The 26,571-nt window shown below is 43.9% G+C and overlaps 1 protein-coding gene across 9 annotated transcripts in view; it reads right to left on the reverse strand.

The window, feature by feature from the left end:
• Window positions 1-19,534: 19,534 nt before the first annotated feature.
• FECH (ferrochelatase) overlaps window positions 19,535-26,571 on the reverse strand; it is a 37,729-nt gene continuing 30,692 nt past the window's right edge. For 4 of the 9 annotated variants that reach the window (XM_016933198.4, XM_016933204.4, XM_016933203.4 and 1 more), the window contains 4 exons: window positions 25,043-25,150; window positions 24,460-24,624; window positions 21,507-21,566; window positions 19,535-21,038 (listed from right to left, as the gene is read on the reverse strand). In XM_016933198.4, the coding sequence (XP_016788687.1) occupies window positions 20,904-21,038; window positions 21,507-21,566; window positions 24,460-24,624; window positions 25,043-25,150 (468 nt within the window). In that variant the 3' untranslated portion in view covers window positions 19,535-20,903. 9 annotated transcript variants of the gene reach the window in all.

Here is a 26,571-nt window from a genome sequence, read left to right on the forward strand (position 1 = left end):
TGATGTCTGCCCTTAAAGACTTCACAGACTTCAAAACAAACAAGAGTTTCATAGCATATGGCACAAGCTGTGCCAGTCACCTTTGGGGATGTCTGCCCAGCCACAACCTTCCCATTCGTGGGAAATACACCCCAGATCTAAAGGGGTGGGCTCCTCAGTGGCTGGCCAGCTTTATAGTCCATGGCCCATGCCCCTGGCAGTGGCTAATTGGACCAAGATGGACACATGGTCCCAAGCTCAGCCAATCAGATTTCCTCTCCCACTAATTTGGGATTGCGATTCAGAGACTGGTAGACCTGTGCTGGCGGGAACAGCAGCTGGTAAACACAGGAGCCAGGAGACAGTCTGACTTCACCGTATGTATATCTGTGATCTCCAACCCTGGGTGCACAGTGGAGTCATTGAGAGTTTTTAAGAAATACTGAGGCCAGAGTCCCAATTCAGACCACTTCAATCAGAATCTCTGAGGATGGGGCCCAGGTGTCCGAGCTCCTGTCCCAAGCCTGACTCACTCCTCACACCCACAAAAGTGAACTGTCCTGGGCCTGCGTCCCCCCTCCAGGAGCACCACCTCTGGCCCTGTCCCTTCTTGCTGTGTAGAAGTGACAGGACTGTGCTATGATTGTTGTGGATATTCCACACACACATAGAGTCATGGAGCACAGCAACAGGGAGGGGGCATGCTTAAATTAACACATAACATTCGTGCATTTGCAGGGGGTGCATATGATCTTTTGTTGCATGTGCAGAATGTGTAATGATCAAGTCGGGATATTTAGAATCTCCATCACCTTGAGCACTTATCATTTCTATGTATTGGGAACATTTCAAGTCTGCTCCTTTAGCTATTTTGAAATATACAATTCATTGTTATTAATTACAATCACGCTACTCTGCTATTGCACATTAGAAATTATTCCTTCTGTCTAACTGCACATTTGTACCCATTAACCACTCTCTCTTCATCCCCTCCTCCCCCACATACACACAAACACTTCCCAGCCTCTGATAACTATAATTCTACTTCCTACCAGAGGGAGCATTTTTTTACCCAGACTGGAGTGCAGCGGCACTTTCTTAGCTCATTGCAGCCTCCAACTCCTGGGGCTAAGCAATGCTCCAGCCTCAGCCTCCTGAGTAGCTAGGACTAGAGGCTAAAGCCACCATATCCAGCTAACTTTTTTAAAAAATGTTTTTGTAGAGACACGGTGTCAATATGTTGCCCAGGCTGGTCTCAAACTCCTGGCCTGAAAGCCATCCTCTGTATTTGTCCATTTTCACACGGCTGATAAAGACATCCCCAAGACTGGGAAGGAAAAGAGGTTTAATTGGCCTTACAGTTTCACATGGCTGGGGAGGCCTCAGAATCATGGCAGGAGGCAAAAGGTAATTCTTACATGGCAATGGCAAGAGAAAACGAGGAAGAAGCAAAAGTGGAAACCCCTGATAAACCCATCAGATCTCACGAGACGTATTCACTATCATGAGAATAGCATAGGACAGACCAGCCCCATGATTCAGTTACCTCCCCCTGGGTCCCTCCCACAACATGTGGGAATTCTGGGAGATACAATTCAAGTTGAGATTTGGTGGGGACACAGCCAAACCATATCAGCCTCCCAAAGTGCTGGGATTACAAGTGTGAGCCACTGTGCCTGGTCCAGGGGGAGCGTGTTAAATCAATGGTCTCCCACTCAACTTCTGATAAAATGAATGTCCATCAAAAGAAGATGTGCAGTGCACCCAAGAAGTCAATACATCAATTAACCAAGAAATATTTTTAGGAAGAGAGATGAATAAGAGGAAAGACAAGGTTCCTGGCCTGGGGGAGCGTTTAGTCCAGCTGGAGAGGGCTTTAGATGTTGATGTAGGTATGTACACATATAAATATGAATGCACGTGGCAGTCTACTTGATTAACGTTAGTAAACCAAGCATGATACACACTGGAAGAACGGCACTGCATACGATCAGAAAGGAAAGATTCCTCTGGGCTGGGCTAGTCCAGGAAGACTTCCTGAAGGTGGGGGCATTTAACCTGGTCTTGTGAAGAAAGGTGAGTTTCAAACAGGCCTATGGGCCAGGGTAACCAGCTCTGTAGGTGCTTGAAGGACAGCCATCCTCTGCACTTGGTGTGCAGAACAGGCCCCATCAGAAGGTGTTCTCAGCCACAGCCTCAGGCTGTGTCCTCCTCCTTCCCCACAGAGTTAATTTTTTATCACTCAAGCAAACCAGAGAAACTCAAAAGCTTGAACTAATCATGGTGGCCCAAGTCCAAGCATGGGTACGGACCCAGGTGAGGTCCTCTAACCTCTCAGAAAGCAGGTATCAGGAGACAAAGGGGGTGATTGGGTAACTAGGGGAGAGAGGAGACCTGGACTCACCCCTGCACAGATGCTACCTTTCAAAGACACAGGTGCATCAAACACTGGAACCCAGATCCACTCACAGTCAAACTGTGCCCCTTCTTTAAAATAGCTGCTCTAGGGAGACAGAGATGGAGAAGAGCTTTGCACTCACTGCTCACTCTTCCCAGGAGCTAAGCCTAAATACTGAGGGCCTGGACTAAGAATAAAACTTAGTCATGGCTGGACGTGGTGACTCACACCTGTAATCATAGCACTTTGGGAGACCAAGGTGAGGGGACCGCTTGAGGCCAGGAGTTCGAGACCAGCCTGGGCAGTATAGCGAAACGCTGTCTCTACAAAAAATAAAAATTCAAAAATTAGCCAGGTGTGGTAGTGCACAACTGGAGTCTCAGCTATTTGGGAGGCTGAGGTGGGAGGATTGCTTGAGCCCAGGAGGTCAAGGTTGCAGCGAGTCATGGTAGCTCTGCTGTACTCCAGCCTGGGCAACAGAGTGAGACCCTGTCTCTTAAAAATAAAATAAAATAAAATCCAGTCATTTCAAAGCATATGTCTTTCCTCTATTTCCATATTCACAAATCCCTCCCCAGCTCTAGAGGAACTAGCCACCCCGTGAGCCGTCTTCCCTCTGAGTCTCTTCTTCTTTCCCTCGGCTGATCCCTTCATCCTCCCATTCTCCCTCTCTCCATCTCCCTATCAGGACCCCTTATTCCTCAGCTGCAATCAACTCCCAAGTATTCGGCCTGCAATTCCTGAACTTCCACCTGGCACTGCTAAGCTTTCAAACCCACAACCTCGGGTCTGAGTTTCAGGCCAGGAGTGTCCCTTTCTCCTGCCCTTTGGGGGAGCTCGGATTTCTACCCATCCACTTTTAAAACATCCCTTCCCTCTACTCAGTTTGAGAATAACATCTGGGGACAGGTGTGTCTGAATCATCCCGACTTGGGGCTTGGTTTCCCCCTCTGTGCAATAGAGAGTGGACTGTGCCCTCTCTCTAAGGATGACCCTCCGCACACACCCCATCCTGAGTATGAGCTTTTTCCAGGACGGCAGGTTATTTGCAGCTGTAGGCTTTCAGCCACACTCGCTTTGCTTCTTTCTGCTGCCGTGAAAGATTTTCCATGCCACTAGGGAGTATAAATGCTCCTCACATGCATTTTTGAAAGACCTTGGAAACCTCTGCATAAATCAGTAGAAGTTCATTTATGGTTTCAGAATATTCTGGCTAATTTATCTGGTGTCAAAGATCCTGAGCCTGAGCCTTCAACTTCCAAACTGGGCCCTGTAGGGCTCCGCTGCATTTCCCATGCATGTTTGTTTTGGCTGGCCCTGAAATTCGACCCGGCCACGAGGAGACCTTTATCATTATCCAAAGAGATCTTCCCCTTCCCAATGACACACTCTTCGGGGGTTTAACTCCGAGCCAGTGCTTCTTCCCCTTTTAAAAAACCAACAGCAAAGATAGAGCTCTTCCTTCCAAGCCACCAGGTCGCAGGTCTCAGATTTCAGCCTTGCCCTGATGTCCTTCCTGTGAGTTTGAACTCCGCTGTGCCAGCATGTAGGCCCTCCCAACACTCTCCTGCTGGCCTTACGCGGGCCAGGGCAGGCAGTGTACAGAAACAGGGACCCACTGATGGTGATGCAATGAAAAAAAATAACCTGGCAGTCGGCATGTTTGAGCTTTCCGGGGCTGTCTTACCAGAAATCGCTGTAGAAACATGTGGCTGACATTGTTAGCAATTAGCCTAGTGTCCAGCCCCAGAGGCAATTTTACATCCTTCCTGGCTATGGTTTGAGATTTCATTGTTTGATGCTCCCTGCATTTTGCTCTCTCAGTATTTCCTCTACCCTGAATCATGTGGCCAAGCCTTAAACTCCCGTCCTTTGAGGACAATCAGAATGACACCTTTAGTGTTTGTGCCTTATTTTATGGCCTCATGATCTTGTGCCCTTTGGAGTTCAAAGGTCACATCAGGCAGCAGGCCGGGAGGTTTTTGATGTGACCTTTGAACCCCAGAAAACAAAAGAATGGAGGCCCACAGAGACCATCCATCTAAAAAATGATCCTATAAAGAATGCAACTCAATCAGCCCAGAGCATGCAAATCACGTAACATTTTTATGGAGCACCCTGCTAAATCCAAACTTACAGCCAGAAGAAGGGACACAAACCCCATGATCCCAATACATAAATCAAAGCTTGAGAAAAGCAAAGACATGAGTTTACAGCTGGCTAAGAATGGAAGGATTTGCAAAATGTGATTTATACATTTGTTTCCTCCCCTCCTCCCACCCAGTCTACACACAAACACACACTCACACACACGCTGGTCAATACCACAGCACCACAGGGAAATTCAGCATTTTCCTTTCCAAAGGTTTGCCCTGTGCTAAGTCTACCATGGACAGACATGGGAGAGCAACTGAAGGCCAAGAGCTTCCTCCCTGGCCACCAGAACCATCCTCAGAGACAGGCAGAAAGTCCATAGGGCAGGCAGCCAGATAAGGAAGATGAGGACTTGCCATACAGGTAAAAGGCTGACCCCACAAAGAAGGCCACATTCTGTAGAACAGATGTCACCTCCCCTATGACACAGATTGTCCCTCAACAGTCCTTAATACCTGGCACACATGTCCCCAGGGCAAAGGTCAGACTAATTTCTGAATTGATGAGGAAGTACTGTTCAAATAGTTAGAGAGCTGAGCAGGAGGTGCTCCTGTTTCTCATGACTATTGAAGTTTTGGTTTTTTTAAAAAGAAATATTTAAGTGTGTTTCTAAATGTCTAGATAACATGCCGATGCGGGGTAATAGATCTTGAGAAGTCTGCCAAGTATGTCTGTAGTAGCAAATGTTCAGAGACCAGAACCGTGGAGTATGAAAAAGAGATCCCCTTTTAAATGAAGATTGGATTTGCAATTAAAATGTGTGTCTTCTTTCTTGTCTTTTCCTTTTTTTGTTTTGTTTTTTGTTTGTTTGTTTGCTTTTTAAGACAAGATCTCACTGTGTCACTTAGGCTGGAGTATAGTGGCACAATCATGGCTCACTGCAGCCCCGACCTCCTGGGCTCATGTAGTCCTCCTGCCTCAGCCTCCCAAGTAGCTGGGACCACAGGTGCATGCCACCACATCCAGCTATTCTTTTTAATTTTTTTTGTAGCAATGAGGTCTTACTTTGTTGCCCAGGCTAGTCCCGAACTCCTGGTGTGAAGTGACCCTCTTGCCTCAGCCTCCCAAAGTGCTGGGATTACAGGTGTGAGCCACCGTGCCCGGCCTTTGTGTCTTCTACAGTGAAACTGAAAAATTGTGTAGGTGCATCTAGATCTTCATCATGGATGTTGCATCTGGAAGAATCTCTGCTCTATCTCATCCAGGTTCCTCCTTTCTTTTTAACTTTGCACCAGATTCTAATGTCTCTGGGAGCTATGAATATTTTTAAACTCTGTCTGAACAGTACCACAGCTGTGTCTAATAAAAATATGCCTTCAACAGTGGCACCCCAAAGCAATTTCAGATGAAATAAGAATCCTAGAAAGGACCCTAGAAAGAAAAAATCCTGGCCTTAGAATTGGAAGACTAACTCTGTGTGACCACGGTCAAGTCGCTTTATCTCTTTGAGCTCCCATTTCTGAAAGTTGAATGGTCCTGGTGCTTTCTGAGGGCCTGCTCTGCACAGGTCCTGCCCAGGTGCAGGGATAACCTCTATCCTGTCAGATTTAACACTGCATGACTTCTCTGTTTCCAGGACGTCTTACTTAGACGCAAAAGAATGAACTAAACAGCTCCTCCTCTACCCCCGTTCTTTAACTCGGGGATTTCACAACCTGTTTCCTACTTAGGAGAGGCAAAATGTAACCCAGTGGACGAAGCCCCATTTTCCAAATGATTCCTAAGCAGCAAACATAATGTTGAAATGTTCTGCAAAATTCTCCATGCAATTTTGGAAGCCCAGTCTAAGGAATATATATGACTGCTGCTTAAGCTGCTCAAAAATAAGATTAACCAGGGTCTCAGAGTCTTTCTGGCCCAAGACTATTGTGGCTGGAAAGACTAGGAAATCATCCTGGCTAATCTCGACCTCTTTACACATACCACGCGTGCTCTGGACAGGGGCTAGGGGACACTCACCAGAGGTCACAGGGCTAATTAGGCACAGTCAGGACCAAAGCTCAAGCTCCTCCAGCGCCGGCACACACTAACAGCTACCCCAGTGCACACTGGGCCGTGGCACTGGCTTCTTACCCTTCCCTACAACAAAACTGTGGGTAGATGTTACTATTGCATGTCAGAGATGAGGTGCTAGAGTCCTGGGAGGTTCAGTTACTTGCTTAAATCTCACAGCTGATACATGAGGAGCCGGGATTGGGCTCAGGCTTTGTCTGATTCCAGGCCTGTACTTGTAAGCACCCACCTCAGCCCTGAGACCCCATCTCTATGCCACAGCGTGAAGCCTCACACACAGGAGATGATGAGTGCACAGAACCTGAGTGGGAACAGTCTCAGAGGAAGGGAAGAAGGGGGCATGCAGTGAGTTTAATGGTGCCCCCCAAAGAGATCCTAACACATCCTAACCCCCACAACCTCTGAATGGGACCTGTTTTGGAGAAGGCAACTTTGCAGATGTAATTAGTTTAAGTATATCTTGAAGAGATCATCTGGATTATCCAGGTGAGTCCTAACCCAAATGACAAGCATCCTTACAAAAAACAGAGGAGGAGCCGGGCACAGTGGCTCACACCTGTAATCCCAGCTACTTGAGAGGCCAAGGTGGGAAGATCACTTGAGCCCAGGAGTACAAGGCTGCAGTCCGCTATGATAAAAATTAAAAATAAAGTAAAAATAAAATCAGAAGAGGAGAAGACACAGACACAGGAGAGAAGGCCATGTGAAGATGGAGGCAGAGATGGAGCCATGCAGCCACAAGCCAAAGTATGCCTGGAGCCACAAGAAGCTGGAAGACCCAAGGAAGATTCTTTCCTGGCCCTGCTGATGCCTTGACTTTAGGCTTTCTGGGCTCCAGCATTGTGAGAGAATAAATATCTCTTGTTCAAGCTTTGTAGGCCCGCATAGCATGAGAGTCGTTGGGTACTTAGGCTTCTGAGGCCAAGGCATTAGGTTCTGCAGAACTGAAATCTCCACACTTTGGTAAGAATGGGCGCTGAATAGCCCCCTGGCAAGTCAGCCCCAGCCCCAGCTGTGCTCTTTACCATTACACAGCTCCTAAGAACAGAAGGCCTTTTGCCCAGTGGAACCCAGTTCCTTACTCTTAGTAAGATTTGGCAATTGAGCCAAGACATAGTCTAGCCTGAGTCAAATATCTAGATTGATAAATTGTCCAAGTCAGGTGTGTGTTGGGGAAAGATTCTTCAGTGAAGGTTTCTTGTAGATCCTAACCCTCCCAAATACATGTTCAATGCAATTAGATTTTTAAAACTTCCATGATATGGTTAGGCTTTGGTCCCCTCCCAAATCTCATCTTGAATTGTAATCCCCATAATCCCCACAGTCCCCATGTGTCAAGGGACAGACCAGGTGAAGGTAATTGAATCATGGGGGCAGTTTCCCCCATGCTGTTCTCATGATAGTGAATGAGCTGTCATTCACTATCACGTGAATGGCCGGAGATGACCTGCTTGGGAGCTCAGGCCACCTCAGGCCACACCTGGCTACACTCCAGGCTGAAGAAACTGATAAGTTCCAAGCAAACAGAGGAAACTCCCCAAGCACGAGAGTCAGGAGCTCTTCCCCCTTCACTTGGCACTTCTCCTTCCTGCCATCTTGTGAAGAAGGTGCCTTCCTTCCACTTCGCCTTATGGCATGATTGTAAGTTTCCTGAGGTCTCCCCAGCCATGTCGAACTGTGAGTCAATTAAACCTCTTTCCTTTATAAATTACCCAGTCTCAAGCAGTTCTTTATAGCAGTATGAAAAGAGACTAATGCGTTCCATTTCAATGGACATTTTCAGAAACACACTTCTATGTAAAGCAAGTTCCATATTACAGACTTCCTGCTTGTTCCCAATGGGTCCTTGGGTTATAAGACTACAAAGACAGAGGTGGCTGGGCTTCCTTATTGAAACTTGCTGGCTCTGAGACAGAACATTCCAGCAGGCAGATAGGAGATGAGGATGCTTCATCACTTCAGCACTGATGGACTGAATGCTTCTTCTCTGGATCATTGTATCCTAGAAGCCCAGTCTGAGGATGTGAATAGCAACATCTACCCACAGCTTTATTGTAAAGATGAATAGACTTGATGTGTAAAAAGCCAGTTCTCTGGACTGGCGTGAACACACATGGAAGTAGCCATTATTACAGGCTGGGAATGGAGGAACATGTGCTTCAGTTTTGACTGTTCCTAATTAGCCGTGTGTACCTACTTTTCTCATCTATAAACTGGAACGAGCATCTGCCCTAACTAAGGGGCAGATTTTAAGGGAATGGCACAGACTACTTCTCAGGCTGCAAACTGGGGACATGAATGTTTTTAATTGTCATCCTTGACACTTGATTCCAGTGTTTTCAAATATTTTCCTGGTAAAACAGAGGTCAGATCCTCCTTTGCTCATGCTGCTGTCAGAAGCCCAGACAGCACTGTTCTGGTGGCCAGAGATGACCTGCTTGGGAGCTCAGGCCACACCTGGCTACACTCCAGGCTGAAGAAACTGGTAAGTTCCAAGCACACCGAGGAACCTGCCCAAGCACGAGAGTCAGGAGCTCTGCGTTACATATGTCATATTTTTTCTATCTAGCCCATATTTAATAAACCCAATTTTTAAAAAAAGTAATTGAGTCTTAATCCTCAGAAGCAAATCTTGGAAATATGGAAATATTTGAAGACGCCTCCAAAGAAGATAAAAGGAAAATAGAGGGTTTCAAAAATAGCAGCTTATGCAAGATTTTTGATAAAATGAAATCCCCATAATATAAAATTCCCATAATATAAAATTCCAGAATACATAGTAAGACCTCTGACAAGGAATAGAGTCAGACACTGCTTCCACCTATGAGTCATGCCAAGAAATAACTACCTCTCATTGGGTGTTGAAAAATCCTTGTAAATATATAGTTTGGAAGAAATATAAAAGCCCTACTTTCCTCTGATTTCAGAATAAAGACTCTTCCTCCATCCTCTGACTCCCACAAACTTCGGGTGCACACACATGCACGTGTGCTTACACACGCACACACACATACACACACACACACACACACACACAAAATGAACCAAGAAAGGAAGGAAAAGAGATCAGGAATGAGAGAGCCCACTAATGGATTGGCTTAAGTATAGAACAACATCCCATCACTGTTCTAGAAAATAATCAATCGAGCACTTAATTTTAAACATAAAAGTAAGCTGCCAGGAGACTGTTAATAGATAACCAAATAAATTAACAGTTGTAGGTGGGATTTGAAACCAGGTCAGATTTTCCACCAAGCTCCAGGCCCTATGCATACAAAGGGCCTCACCAGCTCGGGCACTTGATCTCACACTGTTTCAAAGTGGGAGATCTCCTTTTAGCCAATATCCCTCCTCAGCGGGCTTGTCACTTCAGGGGATTGTTCTTTGTGCGTCTTCCATAAATTTTATAACACCACTACTTTAAAATATTGATGGGCAACTTGGCCTTGGCCCAGGCCCACAGTGGGTTAGCATGGACATGAAAACCTTCAGGAGGGCAGAAACAGGAAGAACACATTCCCCGCTGCCTTTTCGTAAGGGACAATTGTGTAAGTGCGGTGGTTACCTGAGCTGGAGACCTGCCCAGCTTTGATGGATGGCTCTGCCCTCTGGGAGGCTGCTGAGAGCTGTTTGGGGACAGGAGGGCACTCAGGACACACACAGGCAATACTGAGGTACCTATAGACCTGCAAAGGGTAAGTAAAATCCACACATAATCCCCCAAGTTGTTCTAACCTGAAACTCAACTTTCTTAACACTCAGACTTTTTGCAAAGTTATTGATAAATAAGAAAAAATGGCTTTGTCATCTGTCTCTTCTTCCTATGCCCATCAATCCCATTCTTCCTATAACCCTATCAAGGCAAGTGACCAAAAAGTAAATGGTAGCAAGGAACAGAAAGAGCAGGACAGGCCGGGTGTGGTGGCTTCCGAGCACTTTGGGAAGCTGAGGTGGGAGGATCTCCTGAGCCCAGGAGTTTGAGTCCAGTCTGGGCAACATAGGGAGACATCATCTCTACAGACTCACACACACAGAATTAGCTGGCCATGGTGGTGCATCTGTAGTCCCAGTGATGTGGTTTGGATTTATGTCCCTACCCAAATCTCGTGTAGAATTGGAGGAGGGGCATGGTGGAAGGTAATTGGATAATGGGGACAGATTTAACCTTGGTGATCTCGTGATAGTGAGTCCTCATAAGATCTGATGGTTTAAAAGTATATGGCACTTCTCTCTCATTCTCTCTCTCTCCTGCCACCATGTGAAGAAGGTCTTTGCTTCTCCTTCGCCTTCTGCTGTGATTCTAAGTTTCCTGAGGCCTTCCAGTCATGCTTCCTGTTAAGCCCGCAGAAACTGCAAGTCAATTAAACTTCTTTTGACTTTGACTACCCAGTCTCAAGTAGTTCTTTATAGCAGTGTGAAAACCGACTTATACACCTAGCTACTTGGGAAGCTGAGGCAGGAGGATCACTTAAGCCCAGGAAGTCAAGGTTGCAGAGAGCCAGGATTGTGCCACTGCATTCCAGCCTGAGTGACAGAGCAAGACCTTGTCTCAAAAAACAAAAACAAAACAGGACAAGAGAACTGATTCCCTAGATTCCTGCCATCACACTCTCTTCATAATACTCCCAGAAAAAAACTATAACACCACTAAGAACAATACAGCAATAGTGTGCTAACCAAATTAATACAAGTTAATAATGACTACCATTTATTGGGCCTTCAACACACATACACACACTCATGCACACACATATATCTCAGACACTGCACTGTACGAAACACATTACATATGTGATCTCATTTCATCCTTTAAAAAAAAAATCTGCAAGAATAGCCTTTGACTCAGACAACACACTTCCAAGAACTTTTCCTATGGAAATGATCAAGGATATGTCCAAAGATTTTGTCTATAAGGATATTTGTCAAAATCATTGTTTAGTAATATGTCATGACAAATAAGACATGTCCATGAGATGTTAAATGAGCAATACAGAGTATAGAAGAAACATATGAGCATTTTTATAATTTTAAAGTATGCAGAAAATATGTGGGGTTAGTTTCATCAAAGTGTCATAAGATCATGCGTAATTTCCCCTTTTTTATGTATCTTACTTTCTACATTTTAAAATAAATTTTAGTAAGAAAAATATATTTTAAAATTATGACCTAGGTGCTATGTCCAAATACTCATAGATGTTAATGAATAATAGCCCACTACAGATACAAAGCCCTTTCTAGTCTACATTCTGGTTTTACATGTTGTCTCAGATGATTCTCACACCATCTTTTCAGGTGGGCAGAGCAGATGGCTTATAATGCTAAAGATTTTTAAGCATACAAAAAATAATTAAAAGGCTGGGTGCAGTGTCTCATGCCTGTAATCCCAGCACTTTGGGAGACAGAGACAGGAGGATCACTTGAGGCCAGGAGTTCGAGACCAGCCTGGGTAACATAGGGAGACCCCATCTCTACAAAAAGAAAATTTAAAAATTAGCCTGGTGTGGTGGCATGCACCTGTAGTCCCAGCAACTCAGGAAACTGAAGCAGGAGGAGCCCAAGAGTTCTAGGCTGCAGTGAGTTAAGTTATGATGGCGCCACTGCACACCAGCCTGGGCAACAAAAGGAGACCCCATCTGTTAAAAAAAAAAAAAAAAAAGAGAGAGAGAGTAATACATCGAACCAAGAGGCTTTCCCTGTGACCCACAGGCAGGCACACTCAGGCCTCTCTGAAAAGAGGCTGCCCTTGGCTGTGGTCCACGGGGTGTCTGCTCCAGGCTCCCAATGTTCATTGTGGGGGTGCTCCAACTGCCGTGAAAATAATCTGACTTATCACTCCTTGGGCTCCCCATACTCCCATTACTTCTTAGGTTCTGTAGGATTCTGCTCTGTTCACTGCAGGAAGGGAGCAAGGTGGGGGAACATTCCAGAATACATAGTAAGACCTCTGACAAGGAATAGAGTCAGCAATGTGCAGGAGCTGGCTCATGCTGGCTCAGGAAAGCCAATCTTTAACAACTCCTCCCAACTCTATGATCAGTAATGCCATGTTGGTAGCTTGGAGCCAGCAGCAGTGGTAGTATTTACACCATGAAAATCAGCAAATGCTACAAATCAGGGTTCCTTTTTCTCCCAGAGAGCCCGTTGTTAAACGTTTATCAGCACACCACTGGATGCAGTCTCAGAAAGAAAAATTCGTATATTCAAATGAAGGTTAATCCCTCCAGACCCCTGCTTTAATTAAGCAGGACTACAGCTCCACAGACTAAGCAGACTGTGAATGTTGTTTTAAAATAACATATTATTCAGAAAACTGTTTATGTATTTACAAACCTTGCCAATCTGCCCACTCTCCACCCCTCCTTGAGGTCACTTGTTTCCTTTTGCTGTGTTTCCCCCAGAGTCAAAGAAAGCCCACCTAATACAGTTCTTTTGTTTATAAACTTGATGGACCCAAACAATGTTTGAAACAGCCCAGCTCTGAGCAGGGACAGAAGAATGTCCTGCTCACCACGGCAGTGCCCACGTCTGTGTCAGACAACCCAGTCTTGCCCCGAAGTCAGACTTCGCTGAGCCGAAAGGCTTGATAACGTGTTTGCCCCTGTCCTCCGGCTTCCCAGTCGTTGGGCCGTCTTCACTGGTGCTTCCTGAACAATCTCTACGCTGCACTTGAGGACGACTCAGCTGGGAGTGAAACATGATCAGGAGATAATTTGGCCCAGATGGCTCTAATGCAGGCAGGAGCATTTGGCTGTGCATATCCTTAGTCTAGGGAAACCCATTTAAATTTTTTTGAGAAGGGAATGTAACCAAGCAGCCACACAGCCTCAAAATGCTACCTCATGTTATACAGCTGCAATGAGATGTCTGATCACGCTCCTGGAGAGACATTCGGCACTTAGGAAGGTAAAGCCAGGCTAGCCTTTGCTGCTGGATACCACCACGGCTCGGCTCGGTACTTGGCCTTTGGGGGATTCAGAAGGGATCAGGCATAAAACCTTGAATATATTCCTAGCTCCTGAGGATCAAGGGATTGCAGCAAAGGGTAATACCACAACTGGAAACAGGAGAAAGCATCGCAGAAACACAGAGTGAACCAGGAGTTCAGAAGAGGCCCAGGGAGAGGCTTGGGGGACACAAAAAGGCGAAGTGGCTGCACAGAGCAGCTGTCTTTATTTCTGTCGAGCTCTGAGGCATAGGAAGGGGTTAGAATTCACTATTTGACACAGTTTTTCTTTTCTGTCATGCAATTGACAGGAGAAAGATACAAATAAAAGAAGCTGTTTGTCTGCAGAGTGTAGCTTCGGGAAAAGATTACTTTGCTTCAGGAAAAATAGGACCCATGCAACCCGAGGCTCTAGAGTATGATGGGGACACATTGGTGAGAGAGTCTCACCAGTGTTAGTGAAAAGGTCGGCTGCCTTCAGGAGCCAGCTGGAGCTCTACAGCTGTGCACACAGGGTTCCATCTCATTCTCTCCAGTGTAGTCATGGACACTTTAACATGGAGCCCTCCCAGAGGAACAGACAGGAAGAGACCACTTTGTTCCCCACTGCCTAATCTTGAGAACGAGCAATTCATGCTCCGCTGAAGTGGGTCCTTACCCACTGCTGCGTTGGTCTTCCCCTGTGACAAGTTTTCAGGGCCGGATGAGATGACAAGTAAAACAAAATGTACTTTTCAGACAGACCTTTGTCATCGGAAAGTTTTTGTCCCTTTTAGCCCTCTGGCTGAAACTGTTGATTGGGAATCACTTTCCATGGATTCAGTTAGTACTACAGGCCCATGGGTTTTTGGTGGAGACAAATGGAATCCTACTAAAAAGACTTATACCCCTAGTCACTGTGGGGGTAACTTTTGCTCCAAATAGGCAGTGATTATAGAGAGAGCTGCCTCTCTATATCGTGAATGTGGAGAATAATACAAGTATGCAATCCATAGATATCATTTCCACCGTCCCAGAAAAGTTCCCTTTTAGGCAGCAGTGTGCTGGTAAATGGTGACTAACCAGCAATCTGAAAAACAGTCTATGCATATAATGTAGGTGTGAGAGTATGTTTACTATAAATTTTACTAATCTAAAAGACGTGGAATACACAATTTACAAATAATAATAAAATACACAATACACTTTCCTACAAATTCCATATAGTCAATTCATTCTCAGAGAATGCTTTTGTTGATGTTTACCAAGCTCTTGCATCTGCAGCCAACCTATGGTTGCAATTGATCAACAAGTATAGTTCACACTTATCGACATTTTGTTTACATTAATGAGCAATGCAAATATGAAACAACTTCTTTGTATGCCAATACTTCACTTGGATAAGTTGAATAATAGTTTTCAAACAATGGAAGACTATTCAAGTGTTCAAGTGTTTGTGAATATCACAGTGTACTGGCTATAGAAACAACTTATATACTGTGTTATTAACGTTTTTCCCATCACTTTCTTAAGTCTAAATAATCAACAACAAAAAAAAAGGGTGAAATAATTAGAAAGTAATGAATTTAGAATGTTACCTTTGTTTTTAATATAACTTAATTTGAAAGATATTATTTTAATGATTAACTTGAAATTTTAACAATTGGTTCACAAGCCAACATGCCATGTGCCTGTGCAATCAATTCCATGCCATATATACACTTTTTTTCAGATAAGGAAAAGGTAAAAATACAGAATACTACATGGATTATCAAGGTTAAATCTATTCTTTCTTAACATGACAGGAAAGTAAAGCTTTGACCCGCAGGGGAGACTGGAGAGGGGAAGTTGGCCTGTCTGTTCCCATTTCAGGAGCAGGTTAAGAGTGTGTTTCTGGAAACAAAACTGTCAGAGTGAAGGCTCACAAGAAATCAGAAACAGGACCCAGATCTCTACCCAAGGGCTTATAACAAAGGCTCAAAGCAGGCTTTTTTCCAAAAATGTTTTTAATTCCAACATCCGTCTTAATGGCCTACTGTAGCCTAATTTAGCCAATAGCTGTTATTCTAAAAATGGAAGCTAATGATTCCAGCTAAAAACAACGAAGCCGGTACTATCACAGTATGTTGTAAGAAACTGATTATCATGGGGTGCATTTTTCACTTCCTTTTCTCTGAAGAAAGGCTTAGTAAGAGTCCCACATCAAAAGCAAAGGCATTTCTTTCTCTCACGGGACCCCAGAATAGGAGGAATGTGTTCTCTAGAGGCAACCACCTCCCAGAACTACTCTTTGGCAAGATGCATCAGACGCACGGAGCGATGGTCTGGCTGAAGGGCACCACCTGCTATTGCTCATCATATTCGTGCCATTCGACAAATATTAGCAGCATCAATTTACTTCTCTGAAGCACCTGCAGGTACCCACCACTTGGCTCAGTGCTACATAGCTCTACACACTTTATATTTTGCAAAATACGTGCATATGGAAAAGAAGCACAACATTTAAGGCAAACATCAGATAATAGCCGTATTGCACAAGTGTCTAGCTGGAGAAAATTGACAAAAAAAATAGAAAGTTTGTAAAATGATCAAAATTTTAGATATGCAGGATAAATATGTTCTGGGGATCTAACATACAGCATGGCGAATGTAGTTAATAATACTTCAAGTACTGTAGACAGTTGTCCTTCTATATTGGCAGGGAATTGGTTCCAGGATCCCCCAGAGATACTAAAAGTTATCCACACTCAGGTCTCCATTTTGCTATTAAAAATTGAGAAGCTGAATAATCTTAATTTAGGGCATTAGTTTCCGGGTGAGCTCAGAATTTCCTTATTCCAGCTTGTGACATCTCAATGAATTTCCCATTTCCACCTAACGTTAGGAGCCATGTTCCTGGGCCACCTTCAGGATTCTGGCAGAAGGGGTTTCAGGTGAGGTGAGAAGGTTAAGAGGTGAATTGGAGGTTCCTGGCTGATGCACCTGTGCCTTCACGTGCCCCCGTGCGCACACACAGACGTTCGCTTACAGCTGCCAGCTTTAAATTCTGCCTTCCCGCTGTCGTTGGGCAAGGTGGTCCTTTGCCGCATCGACAGGAGCTCATATGGCAGAGCCCCTAGGAATGCAGGTGCCCCCAGTCATCTACACTCTGAGCAGGGGGCAGGTCTTGCTGCTCACTCCACTTGGGGTATGGCTGCAGCCTAATCTCTCACCCTTTGTGGGTAATAATAATATACTTTGGATAAGCACAATGGCATCACATTGAGCAAAGGATCTCTTTTACATGCCTTAAGTTATGGTTTCTTGAATTAAATACGCAATTTACGAGAGAGATTAGCCCACCTCTTGCATCAGCGTGACCTGGAGGTGAGACATGGAGTCAAAGGAGATTATTCCGGAACTTTAAGATTTAATGAGTAGGCCGGGGATGGTGGCTCACGCCTGTAATCCCAACACTTTCAGAGGCTGAGGCGGGTGGATCACGAGGTCAGGAATTAGAGACCAGCCTGACCAACATGGTCAGGCCCCATCTCTACTAAAAATACAAAAATTAGCCGGGCATGATGGCACACGCCTGAGTAGCCCAGCTACTCCGGAGGCTGAGGCAGGATGATCCTTTGAACCCAAGAGGCGGAGGTTGCAGTGAGCCGAGATCGTGCCACTGTACTCCAGCTTGGGCAACAGAGCGAGACTCCATCTCAAAAAAAAAAAAAAAATTTAAGGAGTGCCCTGCCGGGTTTCAGACTTGCACAGTAGAGTGCAGTGGTGCATGGGGCCTGTAGCCCCTGTGTTTTGGCCAATTTCTCCCATTTGGAATGGGAACATTTACCAATGTCTGTACTCCCATTGTATCTTGGAAGTCACTAACTTGCTTTTAATGTTACAGGCTCACAGGCAGAAGGGACTTGCCTTGTCTTGGATGAGACTTTGAACTTGGACTTTCGGGTTAATGCTGGAATGAGTTAAGACTCTGGAGGACTGTTGTGAAGGCATGATTGGTTTTGAAATGTAAAAAGGACATGAGATTTGGGAGGGGCCAGGGTGGAATGATATGATTTGGCTCTGTTCCCCACCCAAATCTCATTTCAAATTGTAATCCCCATAATCCCCACGTGTTGAGGGAGGGACCTGGTGGAAGGAGATTGGAACATGGAGACAGTTCCCCCATGCTGTTCTTGTGATAGCGAGTTCTCACGAGATCTGATGGTTTTATAAGGCGGCTCTTCCCCTTTGCTTGCTCTCACTCACTGCCATGTAAGACATCTGCTTCCCCTTCTGCCATGATTGTCAATTTCCTAAGGCTTCCTCAGAAAGCCGAACCGAGTCAATTAAACCTCTTTCCTTTGTAAATGACCCAGTCTCTGTATTTCTTTTCTTTTTTTTAGTTTTGGGACAGGGTCTTCCTCTGTCACCCAGGCTGGAGTGCAGTGGTGCAATCATACCTCACTGCAACCTCAAACTGCTGGGCTCAAGCAATCCTACCACCTCAGCCTCCTAAGTAGCTGGAACTACAGGCATGTGACACTACACCCAGTTAATTTTTACTTTATTTTTTGTGGAGTCAGGGTCTCCCTATGTTGCCCAGGCTGGTCTTGAACTCTTGGGATCAAGCAAACCTCCAAACTCGGCCTTCCAAAGTATTGGAATTACACATGTAAGGCATGGCACCCAGCCTCACATTTAAAGGGCTTTTAATAATGAGTTCAGGGCCGGGTGCAGAGGCTCATCCTTGTAATCCCAGCACTTTCGGAGACTGAGGCAGGAGAATCCCTTGAGCCCAGGAGTTCAAGACCAGCCTGGACAACATGGCAAAACCCCATCTCTACAAAAAATATAAAAAAGTAGCCCAGCGTGGTGAAGCACTCCTGTAGTCCCAGCTACTTGGAGGCTGAGGTGGGAGGATCACTTGAGCCCAGGAGGTGGAGGTAGCAGTGAGCCGAGATCGCACCACTGCCCTCCAGCCTGGGTGACATAGCAAGACTCCATCTTAAAAAAAAAAAAAAAAAATGAGTTCATTTCTCCTGATATGAAGCAAATTTTGAGTGCAAAAATTTATTGTGATTTTTAAAAAGTTAAGTAGTTCAAGAATGCATATTCTTTAGAAGAGCACTATACATGCAGGGACCTGGGCTTTATCATCACCCTGGCAAGCTAAACTGCCTCATCAACACTGTCCCTGCAAAAGTTTCTGTAGAAGTTGATTCATCAATTAAAAGCCAGATCCGTACATACACAGCTGAAGAAACTGCCAGCAGTTCATTGCTAATTACCAGGGCAAACATTTGTATTTCAAAGTTGACCAACAGGATGACAATTCTCAAAGCTCTAAAAAGATTTTGTCCTACCAAACACTAGCCTAATGTATGACCGTTACCCATCCATGGTTAGTAACAATCAAAGGCAACACTTCTTACAGCAACAAATGCCATGAGCAGTGATCTCAATAAATCCCTCTTTGCCTGTCACTATAAAAGCCAGTCTGGTCCCAACTCAGTATCAAGGACATTATTCCAGACAGCACAGTACTGCTATCAATTCAGGTTTCCTTAGCAAATAAGTGCTTCAGATATACTCGCAAGGGCTCCTGAATTGGAGTTTTCTGCATCATCTCCATAAAAATATTTTTTCACCTCTAAAGTCATCAAAGAATTGAAGCAGACCCTTGGGAAATTTCCTTAAGGAGAGAGAGTGGCTCCAAAAATAACCTTCCTTCCAGCACCACACCACCAACTCAGAGAATTCACTTCATGGTGGGACGGTCACTCAAAGTCTACTGTGAACCTAATCCCCAAAAAGGTAATGGCAAAGGCTAGAGGAAAATCCTAAACAATTACCTATGCCTTGTATCTTTCTCTAGAAACACAATCTACTAATAGAAAAACCAATTTGAAATTTTAAAAATGTGGATGCTACTCATGAGGGCTGTCATCAACGTAGGAAAACTATTAACTCAAGTGGATGGCATGTTTCTTTTCCTGTATTAAAAAAGCTCCTCACATTTAATAATTTTGATTTAGATCAGTTTTGATTTAACAGACAGCATGAATCAAACTTAGCTAAAACCTTAATGATGTTGTAATATTTATTAACATAGCCAATTCTCAATATAGAAGATTTATGAATCTCCTAATACTTCCACTTTATAAACTGGCTTAAAAAAAAAAAAAGAAACGCTCTTTTGAAGAACAAAGTTTCAGGGCTTGGAGGAAAGAGAAAGTGATCTTTACAAATTCTTCATGGAACCACCGGGGATCTTTTAATCCATTTAAATACAAACATAGAAGATCAGATTCTGATCTGACATTATTTCTCTATTTTTAGAAACACTTTTCACGCATAAATCCAAGGTGACAATGGCATTAAATGGCATTAAAAATATCTACAGGAAAGGACTACCACGAAATACAATATTATGATAACAGTTATTGCATTAAAGTGGTTACTTTTCTGTATTCTTCACATGTCCCATTGTATCACTATACATTTTTATAATAAAAAATCGTAAATTAAGAAAGAATTCAAGCAAAGTATTGTTGACTTTATAAAATAATTCTTAAAACAAATGTTCAGAAAGAAGGCATTCAACTAAGATAGAGAAGATGCTGGATGGAGAGGCTTGCAAGGTCCCGGGAGGAGCTCCAGGGTAAGCTCATCACCAGCCTTTCCAGCAGCACTGTCCCTGGAGACCAGAAGCAGTGGGAGCCCCTTCCCTGTGGCACCACGGACTCCCACCAAGGCACGTATCATGAACACTGTACTTGTACACGTTTATTACCCTTGGGTGTATGGGGAATCTCAGAGCACTTCTGAAATCCATACTTGATTCCTTTTTACATTGAGGAAAGTGAGATTCACACACAAATACCAAGATGACCAATGAATGGTGGCCTCGCTGGCAAAAGCAGCCATTGCAGGTAACCAAATTGCCTCCCTAGCATTCTGTAACCCATGGGCTTAGGGAAAGATTAAGTAACATTTCTTTTTCAAATTCACTTCAAATACTCAACTATGTTCATTTAAAAAACAGCAACTATATGCACGAGACTAAACAGATCTCATTCACACTGCCAGCCCACAGAGGGGACTCTCCGTACCCTTTCAGGAGGGTTTTGGGCAATAAAGCCAAAATCTGTACTTAAAATAGGTGTGTCTCATAAGACAAATTTTTAACTCATTTATTAAAGGTCCTAATGGACATTCCAAACTAGTAACTTATACCTAGAGAGAGAAAATACAAATGCTTACTGTATAGTTATATAAAAATAGAAATCCATCAAGAGTCCAATCCTCAAGAAACCACACAATTTGTACCCAAAGGCTGTATATATATCAAGGAAGGATGACTTCCTTCCTTGATCTCTAAATAACATCCTCTCCACATCGGAGGTATCTGGAGGTTGGGCATTTGCCTAATGCCACGGGGTCCACCGGCGGGGGTCACAGCTGCTGGCTGGTGAAGAAGGATTTAGTCTCCCTGCAGACAGGATTGACACAGAGCGGACAGCTCAGGGTCAGCTGCTTGGAACACAGCTCGTTTGACTGGATGTGTGAATGCACCAAGTCGGCCAGGGCCTGGAAGACAGACAAGAGGCAAAGACGCATGAGAAGCACAGGGTCTGCTCGTCTGCCACGCCCCCTCCTCCAGCTGCCCAGGTCAGGGCTCTGGCTTGGGGTTTCTTTTCATCCGAGTGGTGAGCCCTTTGAACCAAATTCTACAGCATCTTCCTTTCCTGAGAATCCTCAGCTTACAGAAAGTTAAAACAGAGATTTCAGGAGATGAAAACCTCTTACCCTACCCACTAGGCCTTTTCTCTGGAAAGTAGGTTTTAAATCAGACATAGTTATAGGTGGGTAGAAATCAGAAAATTGGGGCTATCTGAAGGAAAAAAGACTGAGCAGATGAGGAATTCGATTTTATTTTTGTAATTAATTGGAACTCCAAATGTTCTAATATGTGAGAAAAACCAATATTCTGCAAGAGTTTCTCAGAGGATTACTCTCTGGTATGTTCTACTAAAACGATTGTAACACTGTAGATACCTTAGAGAACAATGGATTTCCATTAAGAGACTCAGCTCTTCTGATGTTTTCAACTCCACACTGAAATCAAATGAGAAAAGGGAGGAAAAACACAGACATATTTTATTTTCCTTTTTTTTTCAAAGAAACTGCTACAAAAAAATAAATACACACAGATACACACACACAATTCAAAGTCTGACTTCAACTGTTCACAGACTGCTCATTAATGAAAAATACTCATGGGGCAGGGCTGTATGTTGATTCTGTTATCATAAATTATTCCTCAATTCTTATGTCCTTCCCCTTCCCCATTACCTTCCTACAGGTGGTTTGTTTGCAAATCCTTTTTGTGGTTACACTTGATGAAATTCTCAAGCAATTTAAATCTGTTTACCATTATTTTTTTATTCTCTTTTGCTAGTGCATAATTTTACAGACTCTTCCTAAGTAGAATGTTACTGTAAATATAGTTTCATACTTGTTTTGATCCCAAGTGCCAAAATGAGATAAATTAACTTATCGACTATAAAATATGTATTGCACCTACACTGGAACCAATTCAGAGTTGGGTTTTAAAATATATTCTTTTTTTTTTTTTTTTTGAGATGGAGTCTTGCTCTGTCACCCAGGCTGGAGTGCAGTGGCGCAATCTCGGCTCACTGCAATCTCTGCCTCCCGGGTTCAAGGGATCATCCTGCCTCAGCCTCTCAAGTAGCTGAGATTACAGGCATGCACCACCATGCCCAGCTAATTTTTGTATTTTTGGTAGTGGCAAGGCTTCACCATGTTGGCCAGGCTGGCCTTGAACTCCTGACCTCAAATGATCCACCCGCCTCGGCCTCCCAAAGTGCTGGGATTATAGGTGTGAGCCACCAAGTCTGGCCTGAAATATATTCTTATGGAGAAAAATCTAAAGGAAAACAATGGGAGGATTGTTTCTGTACCATCCCTGCTCCCGGCTCCAAAAATATCCACTGCCTAATAACTGAAAATGGTCTAATTATGATTTACTCAGGTAGTTAGGATTCTTCTCTTTCCTTTTTCTTTTGATAGCTTTTCAATTACTTGATCTTTTATTTTTTATTTATTTTATTTATTTATTTATTTATTTATTTATTTATTTATTTTTTGAGAGGGAGTCTCGGTCTGTTGCTCAGGCTGGAGTGCAGTAGTGTGATCTCAATTCATTGCAACCTCCACCTCCCAGATTCAAGTGATTTTCCTGCCTCAGCCTCCCAAGTAGCTGGGATTACAGGCACGTACCACCACGCTTAGCTAAGTTTTGTATTTTAGTAGAGATGGGGTTTCACCATGTTGGCCAGGCTGGCCTCAAACTCCTGACCTCAGGTGATCCACCTGCCTCGGATTCCCAAAGTGCTGAGATTACAGGTGTGAACCACCACACCTGGCCTCAGTTACTTGATCTTTTAGATTAGCATTAACATCAGGAGACTGGCATGGGAAAAACGTTGAGATTCAGCAAACACATGGATCTCAACTGAAGAGGCTGTATTCTCAAACTTCATATAAAAGTCAGTTACAACAGAATAACCAGCGTTGGTAAAGGGCATTCTCCAACAATGTTGATGGGAGAGTCAGCGATACACTGACTAGAAAAATATATACCAACACTGAAATTCCATGTGCATCTGTAGTCCCAGCTACTCAGGTAGCTGAGGAGAGGATCACCTGAGCCTGGGATTTTGAGGCTGCAGGGAGCTATGATTGTGCCACTGCACCCTAGCCTGGTTGATAGAGCCAGATTTCATCTCTAAGCAAATTTATAAAATCATAATATATTTAAAATAAAAAAATTGTTTTCCAAACATATTGGTATAAACTATATTTTCACTGAAGTTTTAGCAAGTTCGCAATTAGCCAAGCTCATAGTGAGATACAGAAGGCATCTTTAAACAAAATCCATAGACAATGCTGCAACCATTTCTTAGCCAATTACAACTTGCCTGCAAATCCTGTGTCAGAACCACTGACAAGAAACTTAGGTGCTCCCTAACTTCACCCATGTCTGATTGATGTCCAGCATGGAAATTCAAATTCCACGGGGATCAGGTGTTGGCTCAAGTTCTGCCCCCACCCACTCTCTACCCTGCCCTACACCTGCTGCCCAGTCCCAGAGAGGGTGAAGTCTCCTGCAGGATGGGCCTCCATCTATCATACTTGGGGTGACCAGGGCCAGAAACTCTGGCAAAGAGGGAGGAAAGGGTTTCTTGGGTCCCAACGCTTCCACACCTCCCATAAAAATAAAGCTATATATTGGAATAGGTTTTAGGCTGGCTCTCAAAAGCCAGGACATAGATGAACAATAGTTTTTCTCCTCCCTGAATGACAATTCACATCTATCTCATATTACAAGACACCAAAGATGGTATTTGTTATTTCAATAATCAGATTGATCACAACATGGCAGCAAACAGCTAATTAAGTGAGTGCATAAAAGAGGTCAAGGAAATCACACCACACATTGCTTCCACGTTCATTTCACGCTCTTCTTTTAAATGACAATGACTCCTATATGCCTTGACACTCAACAAGAAGCCATGTAATAATAGCCCTGAGTAAAGGTCATGATTAGGCAAAGAAAAGAAATTATAAAACAATAAAATGTTTTCCTTCGGAATTAGTGAGAAGTACATTTCTTTTTTCTTAAAGAAATATAGTTGTTATTACTTTCGAGTAGCCCAGTAACTCAAACTAAACAAAATGATATCAGCCACAGTGATCCCTGGGGCACCTGGTTTAAGGAAAGCACAGGTTTCCCCTCCCACTGCATGGAATTAACTCAATATGTTGAGATTATTACTCAGATGAAGTATTATTCGGGAGAATGAGGACACCGTACCTGCAAACAAATACAGTAAACAATATTTCTGAATGATACATTAGTTAGTTGCAGAGAAAATTTCCTTTTAAAACAAGTCATGATGGGATAAAGGCAGATGGGTGCATTTACCTCCTTGGCTAAAACTTGAGAGTACTCGATGTCCAGCTCATACAGCGTTTCAATATGGTCACTGGTAAACGCTATCGGAACCAAGAGGATATTCTTCCTCCCCCTCTCACAAAGCCCTTTGATAGATTCGTCTGTTTGAGGACCCAACCAGGGCATTGGACCAACCTATGCGAAAGATAGATGAATGCATAAGTGGACCATGCCTCCTGATGGTCTGTAGTACCCGTTTGCCCCCCTGGGCACACGCACTGCCCACTGTGGGCAAGAGCCACTCTTTACACCTGCTTGAATGGATTTTGATATTTTCACATGGAAACTTGAATCCTAGAAGTTGCCTCAATATAAATAAATAACAGTTTCTGTCATTGCAGCTAAAGGTAAAATATTAAACCAATGGAGCTCCACGAGTCACTTGATTTCCCCTTCTATCTTACTCGCTTGCAGAGTTCTTTCTGCCCATGGTGAGCAATCAGGTTATGGAAGAGCCTGTCCATGTGTAAGAGCCAAATCTAACCATTTTATAACTCATAAAATAAACTTTACCAATAAGAGCTGGCTGCCCGCCAGTGTGGAAGCCACCTACCTTGGATTGCCACACCAGTCGGTAGGGGTTGCAGTACTCCAGCCTTTCCATGACTTTTTGGACAGTGGCGCTTACCTCCTGAGGATATGGGTCACCTCTGTTGACCACCTGCAGCAGAGATACAATGGGTGTTCAGTCATTAACACTGGGAAGGCCCCGAGAGCCTCTATGTGCTGACACGGTGTGAGCCCTGGAACAAAGCCCTCCCTTTCTGTCTCCTGCACCAATGATGATATGGTCTGAGTTCAATCACCAAACTTCCTTAGTTCCACTTCTTCATCAGCCAAAGAAAAACACCACAGTCAATCATCTCTAAGGTCCCTAAGAGGGTGGAGAATTCCATGTTCCATGTTATTCATGGGAGACTCACAAGATCTAACTAAAGAGGATGGTTCTCTCTCCCTCATCCAATATATGAAGAAGACACAGAAAAGCTGGGCAGGATGGGAACTTCTACCCTGGTGGTCATGTGTGTAGTTGATTTCACAACAGGAACTGAAACAGTGCTGCATGGACAATGTACAGAACTGCTGGATTTATGGTAAACCCTGCTGGAATTAGAGGAGGAAAGCAGCAGCACATCACTGCAGGTTACAGGCACCTCCAAGAGTGTGACCTGCACCTTCCACTTCCTCTCTCCCCACTCTTCCTGCAACAATGGACAACAGGCAAACACTTTGTGCACAGCAAATGTTTCATACACGATCCCTTGTTAATACCTTTGAAAATTTTCAAGGCAAATTGTAATGCTTTAAATATTTACTGTGTACTGACTCCCTAGCCCTCACCTGGCTTTATTTTCTTCTATAACATATATTGCCTGCTAATCTACCATACCATTTTCATATGTATTATGTTTATTATCTTTTCTCCCTACTCTCTGCAGACAAAGATTTTTCTCTGTTTTCTTCATTCCCATATCCTATGATATGGCTGGAAACAGTGCCTGGAATATAGCAGGTGCTCAATAAATATTGGTGAAATGAAATAAACTGATAGGTGGGGCGCAGTGGCTCACGCCTGTAATCCCAACACTTTGGGAGGCTGAGGTGGGCTGATCGCCTGAGGTCAGGAGTTCGAGACCAGCCTCGCCAACATGGTGAAACCCTGTCTGTACTAAAAATACAAAAATTAGCCTGGTGTGGTGGCGCACACCTATAATTCCAGCTACTCAGGAGGCTGAGGCAGAAGAATCACTTGAACTCAGGAGGCGGAAGCTGCAGTGAGCCGAGATTGCACCACTGCACTCCAGCCTGGGTAACAGAGCAAGACTCCATCTCGAAAACAAAAAATTATATATATATACACTGACAAATTATTTTATGATTATTACTACTGGTCTGTTTAAAAGCCATGGGAGGCATAAATGTAGATGGAATGAAGGAAACACAAAGTTGCCATTAGGACAGCAATGTGGTAATTACTACAAACACGATCTACCCATGGATGCTAAGATTGGGGCAAAGTCTAGGAAATAACAAAATCTCTGTATTGTCTTAAAGTATCTCCTCCAAGATATTTTTAATTAC

Source organism: Pan troglodytes, chromosome 17 (assembly GCF_028858775.2).
Source record: "Pan troglodytes isolate AG18354 chromosome 17, NHGRI_mPanTro3-v2.0_pri, whole genome shotgun sequence".
Taxonomy (NCBI): Eukaryota; Metazoa; Chordata; class Mammalia; order Primates; family Hominidae; genus Pan; species Pan troglodytes.